General features: G+C 30.4%; 1 protein-coding gene across 1 annotated transcript; it reads left to right on the top strand.

Annotated features, from left to right (window-relative positions):
* Nucleotides 1–5,791: 5,791 nt before the first annotated feature.
* LOC113869352 (probable trehalose-phosphate phosphatase F) lies at nucleotides 5,792–8,213 on the top strand. The gene is made up of 11 exons (XM_027505641.1): nucleotides 5,792–6,082; nucleotides 6,210–6,350; nucleotides 6,443–6,514; nucleotides 6,632–6,757; nucleotides 6,847–6,903; nucleotides 6,993–7,094; nucleotides 7,338–7,415; nucleotides 7,578–7,647; nucleotides 7,753–7,823; nucleotides 7,926–8,018; nucleotides 8,145–8,213. Exons 1-11 carry the CDS (start codon nucleotides 5,792–5,794, stop codon nucleotides 8,211–8,213), a joined length of 1,170 nt encoding a protein of 389 aa, XP_027361442.1.
* The last annotated feature ends 629 nt before the right edge of the window (nucleotides 8,214–8,842 follow it).

Raw genomic sequence — 8,842 nt, 5'->3', positions numbered from 1 at the left:
CGTTGACATTAGCTAGATACTCGTCTTATTAGTTACAGGCATCGAGAAGTTTCATTATCTTGAGTTTGTAATTAAGACTTTATTTAATAAAACGACTAGAAAGCTATAAGCTTGAAACTTACTGTAAAGTTACTTAAAACCTTATTATTGCATAAATAATTTATCGAATTAAAGTTATTTGATAAATTAATTTTATAATTAATACATTTATATTAAATAACTTAAAAGAATAAATAATATCATATTTATATAATATTAAAATTAACTATTATTGAAAAAAAAATAAGAATACGATAAATATTTATCACTCAAAGATTATATAAAAATAATTTATTAAAAAATAAAGAATTTATTTTTAAAATTTGAACTTTCTTCAAATAGTTTTAAAAAAATTAATTTTTCAAAAGCTATAAAATTTTTTGTTTAACAAAAAATTGTATAATTTTTAAAATAAAGTACAAATTACTAAACAAACATAGTCAAAGCTTTATCTTTTGCTCAACGTTAATCCTAGTCAAGATACACAATTTTAGAGGGAGCCATATCTTTATCGAATAATACTATAATGTAATTGTAATCGAGTTCTTCAATAACGACTTTTTTGGTAGATTTTTTTTTTAAAATAAATTCATATGGCACGTGTTTACTTAATAGTTTCATAAAATTAACATAGAAAAATTGAACTTCTATATCAGTAATGATTCATGCATAATTTAAAAATTCTTCAAAAACTACATTATATAAATAAGAAAGACGCGTTGTTACAAATGATGTTATTTTAAAAATTAAGCTTACATTAAATTACAAAAAATAAACGAAGAGATTAAAAAACAAAAGCCATAAAGAATTTTGAAAAGAAAAAAAAATTTCGAGCCCAGAAATATTTTGTCACCGACGATTGCCAGCTGTGCATGAAAGCGACTTAAGCCCAATATCTGCTCGTCCTTGCATTGTGGCCCCAATATGACACATTACCACATCATCATCCAAGTTCACACATGTCATCACTTTTCCAAATTGTTGTTACCGTGTCATTGCTTTTTAAATATATGGTATAATCACATTGTTTTAAAGCTGTTTTTCCTTAATATATTTTTCTCATGTCCTAAAACCTTTTTTTTTTATTCTTAATTTCAAATCTATTTATTATTTAAACTAATTCCTTGTGGGTTGTTAATATATCTAGACGCTATCAATAAATAAAATGATATTGTTTTATTTTGTTATATTATAGGGTTTCAATTAAAATTACACGTAAAATAAAAAAAATAACAAATCAAAGTATATAAATATTTTAACGAATCAAATATTTTTTAAAGTCACAAAAAATGTCAAGAAATAAAAAATATGGAGTTTTTTTTTTAATTATTAACCGTTTACATTTTCATATAATAGTCATTTATTAACTTGTGACTGTGTATAGATACACTTTACCAAAACCATGAATTGAAGTACTACTAACATACACGCATAAATGTTTGTTCACATGTAAAAATGAGGAGAAAATTATATATTCTTTTATAATATTTTGTAAAAAAATATTAAACAAAATATTAAAGAAGGCTAATGATGAATATTTCATATTCACAATCTGATTATTTTTTTCAAAAAGATATTTCTTAATTAATGAAATAGAATGAATTGTTACAAAAAGAACCATACAAAGATTATAGGTCCGTTAAACAAAAAAAAAGTAATTATTTCATAGGATTTGACAGGAAGATCAATACAGATATATAATTAAAGTGACACGAGTTTGTTTTTTAAAATAGAATTTAAATTTAAATTTTGTGAATAAAAGAATCTTACCAAATGAACTGTGTTTACCAACTTGTGGTTTTTTTGGATTTAAGTATAATTATTTCTTGCAAAAAATACTAATTATTTAGGTGTGAAAAATTCAGGATTGATAAAACAACTACCTTGATAGGCACGTCTCATTTTACCTCGAACATATAAATACCTAAGGCCCCTAATCAGTCGTTCTTCTTTTCCTATTTTTTGAAGGCTATTTTTCATTTTTCCTTATTTTCCCACTTAAAACAACGTGAATACAAGCGTATACAGAATTTCCCCTTCTCGTCCCTTTCTTTGATTAGCCTGAAATTTTCCAAGGTCGTTAACGTTGTTTCTGCGCGCTAAAAGAAAGGTCCATTCCTACGATTATCGATGGAGACAGACACAGGTGTGTTCTTATTATAACTTCTCTGCTTATCTCGATTCCCCCAAAGGAATCCAATTTTTATGCGTCACAGTGTAGGGTGGTGGAAGTAATAATCACGCACAAATCTCATAATGTGTATAAATGTTATGTTTTAAATAAATTTTGTGTAGCCATTTTTATGTGTTCCTTCTCAGTGCAATCCGTTGTTTTTCATTCTTTTTCTATCTGAATCTCCTCTCTTTTGCCCGACATTTGCAAAGTGGCAGTTTTGCAATGAACAAAAAGAAAATGAGTCTTTATTGGCTAATGAGCACGAAAAAATGCATCCTTTTCCTGGATCCAGCAGGAGTAATTGCTTTTCCCCCAATCGTTTTGTTTTGGTTTGCTGCCATTGTTGTTATTAATAGTAATAATAATAATATTATTAATTTGGTTTTGGACGATACATTACAACGTTGACCATACAGAGTTATATTTCATATTTAATTCACTAAATATATTAACCACATTTTTTTGATCACACGTTAAAATAAGGTGTTTGTTTATTTTGTGATCCTTGCGCGAGAATCGACTACCGTTTTAGAAGAACTGCATAGTGTTTATAGATTAATTTATAATAGAGTTAAACTTTATTATTATTATTTCCCCTTTTTTTGGAGATTAATATGATGACATTTAAAATTTTTAAAAGAATAATTAAATGAAAAAGTAAACTTTTAAAAATTAACTTGATGGCAAAATCTTGACGGAACAACTAGACTTTTTTTAATATTTTCATGGGATGTTGTTTTTAACGATGTTGAGTTTTCGGAAACATGGCTATGTCTACGTAAACCCAAGTTGGAAAAAAGGCACAAAATCGTTGAAAGTAAATGGGGCCTTCTTGCCTGATTGAGGTTAAAGTTTTCCTCAGGTTATTTCTCATCGTCCACAAAACTATTCAAAATTGACCCTAACCTTGAAGAGAATGGCTGGCAACTATGCAGCATCTTCTAAAAAGCAAATTCGATGGCGACCTAAAATAACTTTTCTATATATATGTTTTCTCTGCCCACAATTTTCTTTTGTTTTCTATGATGAGGGATTTATTATACTTTTTGCTATGCTCATTTTGGTAGTTGTAGGGTATAGTCAATGAAGTTTATTGATATAATAAGTATTAATTTATAGTTTATACATATCGAAATGTGAAGGTCTTAGTTGGATCCACAAGTGACAGGCTGCAGCTCCCTTTTGTTTTGTTTTTTTCCCTATTTGATTACAATTTCAGGTAGGCCCATAACCTGATTTCATATTCAAATACAAGACATAGTTTAGTGATCATAAAAAAGAAAATGCAGACATAGCTGCACGTATACAAATGACTGCTGTAATGCAACAAATTGTTGTTTTCTTTATAACCCTGTTTTTATTAGTATTTGACATATTTTTCTTAATTGTTTTTTTTATCTCTCACTAAAATATAAAATATGTACGGTATGCAAGAGCCTTTTCCTAATAATGGTAACAATAATTATATTCATAGCCTTATATAATATATTTTCCTTTCTTTCACTTTCTTCCTATCATATTGTATTATTTATTTCATTTCTTGCATTTTCATAGACACACCTAAAGGTGGGATGTATGATGCACATTATTGTAATGACAACATATTTCTTCCTAAATTCATTTGCTGTTAGGCAATCATAGTGCATAAAATAAATTCTGTAAATTGTGGATAAGCTCGAATAACTGACAAGACAAAGGTACATTATAATGTATTTTATCAACAGCGTTATCTGAAACAGCTCTGCCGAAACAGAGCAAAATGATCTATAGCCCATATTCGTGAGCATCATTAGATTTTTAAAATACACTTTTTCCACCCGTGAAGTATACACTTGCAAAAGAGATAGATAGGAAAGAGAAAGAGAAAGAGAAAGAGAAAGAGAAGAACTGATAAATATAATTAAAAAAAATGAAGTCATAAAATGAATATAAAAAAGTAGGGTCTGAAAAAAGTTATTATTAAGCGCGTTTTGTTTTTTGTTTTTTGTTTTTGCTGAATCAAGATGGTGTTTGATTTAATGTATTTTAAGAATAATACTTATTTTTATCAGTTTCATGAAATAAAATTTCAAAATTAGGTGATTATTTCTTAAAATTTAAATTGTCCAACATATTATAAATTATTCTTTCGTATGAAACACATGCAGAACATATTAAGTGTCTTTTTGTGACCAACAAAAATTATTCTTTACATTCAATTCTCTTAAGTTATTTAGAAGGTACATAATTATTTATTTAACACGTACTAATTCGAATGAAAGAGATTCGGATTTTTTATTTGGGGTTGATTGTAAGATTAATGTGTGTGAATAAATATTGTGGAGAGGAGTCAACTTTAGCCTCTAACCAGGTGACTATATCAGGGAAATGAATTTCTCCGTACCTACAAGTGAGAAATTCTGAAGAAGAAAGTACATAATTACTTTAAAAGGATATATTTTTATGATTTAAAAAATATTCCTGATTGAAAGGGGAAAAAAAGCAGGTTAGCAAAAGAACAGAACAATTGAGTTGACTGGTGCCCCGGTTTTGATATAAGATTCTTTCCAGTTTTTAATTTTATACTTTAAAGCTTATGTAGTGAGTAGAATATGGTTTGACCCTACTTGCATTTTTTTTAAACCTCTAACTGCAAGTTCCAGGTTCAATCTGAGTCTTTCTTTTTTTTTTCCTTTAATTGCGAGTCCCAGCCTCCCAGGTTCTATCTGAGTTCACAGACATCAACTTGTTCATTTTGTTTATTCTATTGGCTTGACATGTGGCACCTGAATTTTGACCCAATATTTATAACAATACTATCAGAAACTCTTGCAACTTGTAACTACCAGACTGGATTGTCTCAATAGAACTAGAATTTCATTGGAGTCCCTGAATCACTCTCTAACAGTCTGCCTTCTGACGAGTGCAAGTTGACACGCATCATGTTTTAATTATTTTTAGGTCCTTAGTCTTTATATAAATATATATATACTTTTGGTTCAATGTGTTTTATTCCTTGTCTCTGTATCTTCCGTTTCTCCTTCAACAACTCCTAATTTTCACCGTACATTCCCGTATAAGTTATTGAACATTGTGATATTAATTTCATCTATACTGGTAGACCATAATTTCATAAAAACATTTATACAATTACCTTATGCATGGATGTAAATTTTTATCCTCATTTTATCATCTCTTGACAGTAATTAGTTGTTGATTTCCTTGTTTGCATGCAGGAGCTGTACTCACCATTCTCTTCTAAATAGACTGGTCCATTATTAATAACGACCACGGTTACAAATGCAATACTATATGAAAAGGTATTTTCATATTCTTGAACATTTTGTCAAAAACTGATTTGATTTTATTTCATATGCTTTTGGTGTCTTCCAATTAAAGTTTCAGGGAAACTCGTGCTTGATGGACTGCTCACAAAGTAGCAGTGACAAGAAAACATTAAAGCTGTGGCTTTTCATAGACAAAAGAGTTGGCTAAACAAAAATCTTGGAAAGGCTGCATAGAAATCAGCTTGTTTCTTACAAAGCCACACAGATAGTTCTTTCAATTCCATTCTTGATACAAACATAGCTAGGTCCAATGGACTCTCATGTTTCTCCTGTTCTTACTGATCCTGTACCTGTAAACAAGTCAAGACTAGGAATCCATTCTAGTCTTCTAACTTATTCCCAGCCAGATTCACCACATTCCTCAGGCAAGTATTCAAGAACTGGGTCAAGAAAAAGTGCAGCGAATCTTGATGATGTTCGGTCCAATGATTGGTTGGATGCAATGAAGGCTTCTTCACCTCCAAGGAAGAAGTTACTTAAAGGTTCCATTGCTCAGGTTGCTTCAATTGACAAAGACATTGATGACTTTCTCTCATTCATGGTATATATGCTCGCTGCTCATCTCTTAATTTCTTCACTCCTTTCAATGTTTAAATTCACTACATCGAGCAATTTCAGCCTAAGCTTTTCTATATTGTTATTTATTTATTTTTATTTCCTTTTACCAGCTTGATTATCCTTCAGCACTAGACTCTTTCGAGAATATTATTGACCGTGCAAAGAATAAGAAGATTGCAATGTTTCTAGATTATGATGGCACTCTTTCGCCAATAGTAGATGACCCAGACTGTGCCCTTATGTCTGAAGCTGTAAGCAATGCATTTTTATATAATTTCTTGTCTTGTGATATTGCATTCCCCCTCTTCTTCCTTCCTCTAAGGTCTAAACCATACTTGTTCAGATGCGTGCCACTGTGAGAAGCATGGCAAGGTATTTTCCCACGGCAATTATCAGTGGAAGAAGCCGTGACAAGGTGTGCAGGATAATCGATCCTTACTTTGGCAAGATTCAATGAAGTATTGAATTTTTTTATATCAGATTTAATTATCGATTACCGATGTCATTGAAGTGTAACGTACTGCACTTACAGGTTTTTGATCTAGTTAAACTAACGGAACTCTACTATGCTGGTAGTCATGGAATGGACATTATTGGCCCCTTTCGTCAAACTCCCTCCAATAACCTTCCAAATTGTGTCAAATCTACTGACCATCAGGTTGGAATTACTGATGAAGCAACTATGAACATTTATCATATTTCTTAATTCTTATGTTACTGCCTTTTGTACTAATTTGAATGTGGCAGGGAAAGGAGATAACTCTCTTTCAACCTGCTAGAGAATTCCTGCCCATGATTGACGAGGTGCCAAATTCTTTCTCTAATACCTGGTAAGAGATATTTTACTTTTTATAACCTGGAAAGTAGATTAATTTACGGTTGTTTTCATGCAGGTTTTTAGAACCCTCGTCGAGATTACTGAAGATATAAAGGGTGCAAAAGTTGAAAATCACAAGTTTTGCGTTTCTGTACATTACCGTAACGTCGAAGAGAATGTAAGGGTTATTTCCTGCACGACGCTAATTAATTTTTATATGTACACCAGGCTATTAATACACTACTATTTATTTTTAAGAATATAACAAGTTATTCCATTATGAATATACTGACAAATGAAAAGCTATAACTTGCTAGTGTATAGCTTTTTTTGCCCCCTATAGAACAAGTACTTATATCAGCAGTTCCAATAAATACACATATATTTATATAATTTTTGACAGTTATCCTGATCAATGCAGAATTGGTCCACAATTGGACAACGTGTCCATGATGTGTTGAAAAATTACCCTCGTTTACGTTCCACCCACGGACGGAAGGTATATTACTGTATTCCTAGGGGGGATGCGGGTGCTGTTATTTCAAACATTGTTTTCTTTATACATTTTTAAGCCTAATTTATAAACGTTATCAATTTATGATTAATTATTATCAGAAAATTGCTTGCAATGTATTTGAACTAATCAATTTGTGATACATAGGTTTTAGAGGTCCGTCCTGTGATTGACTGGAACAAAGGAAAAGCGGTTGAATTTTTACTTGAATCTCTAGGTGAGAATTTTTTCTTTTTTCTTTTTCTTATTATAAACTATAGCACGTGTGTCAAATGCTGTTGATGGTATTATTGAAAGTAAAAAATGGATTTTTTTCGTGCAGGGTTAAATGATTGGGATGATGTGCTTCCCATCTACATTGGAGATGATAAAACCGATGAAGATGCTTTCAAGGTACTGAATGAAAGCGTAGAACATAGCTAGTTTTTTCTTATATTGGGAACAGATTATCAATTGTTGACAAGAATTTGACGGTTGCATGAATTGTATATTTAGGTTCTGCACGAGGGCAATCGAGGTTGTGGGATTTTGGTTTCATCAACGAAGAAAGAAAGCAACGCTTTCTACTCTCTCCGAGACCCGACTGAGGTGCAACTTTCAACAGAGTCAACGCTTGCTGATATGCATATAAATATGCATTTTTTACTACAAACTTTGCGTGGTATTGCATATATATAGAGGGAAGTAATATAATGATTATTATTAAACATGCAGGTCATGAAATTTCTCCAGCTTCTGGTGAATTGGAAGAGGCAAGAAGAAAGGAAACATGGAGAGAAGTAAACGTCAGAATTGTAGGCATGTGGCTTTCAAAGGATTAATGCCTTGGTTCAGTATTTTGTTCTATACCAATCTTTTGATTTTCTTCATTCGATAATTTCATCCATTTACGCTTTTATTAAGTTACATTCACAGCTATTAGATTATGTGGAATTTTGGTTATTATTATGATACCATATGATATTAGTGCTCGGAATGTTGTTTACATCAGTTTACTTGGATATATATTAATTATCCCATATTCCGCGTAATCAGTTCAGCTGCCAACGAAACATCTTAAATAATTTTGAATCACATTTTATGTTAGGGTCATGCTAAAAATTTGGTTATGAAATATTAAATATATATTTTAAAATAATTTTAATTAATAATTAATAATTAAATGTTAAATTTATTTTAAAAAATGATTATGTAATAAACATTTTTTTAAAAAGTTATCTTTAAGATATTTTAAAATCTTTTTTATGGTTATGTACTTGAACCAAAAATAACTTCCAAATTTTCATTAAAAAAAAACTTTGAAACATTGACATGACAGTGCTTTAGATCCAAAAACATCACTGACTATATATCCAGTGATTGTGTTGTTCATGTGTTGTTCACGTTATTACTTTTGTTCTAATTATTGTTGC

This window comes from Abrus precatorius, unplaced genomic scaffold, assembly GCF_003935025.1.
Source record: "Abrus precatorius isolate BTA unplaced genomic scaffold, Abrus_2018 Scaffold6, whole genome shotgun sequence".
Lineage (NCBI taxonomy): Eukaryota > Viridiplantae > Streptophyta > Magnoliopsida > Fabales > Fabaceae > Abrus > Abrus precatorius.
Note: the sequence above shows the minus strand (reverse complement) of the source record. Positions and strands in the feature narration are given on the sequence as shown.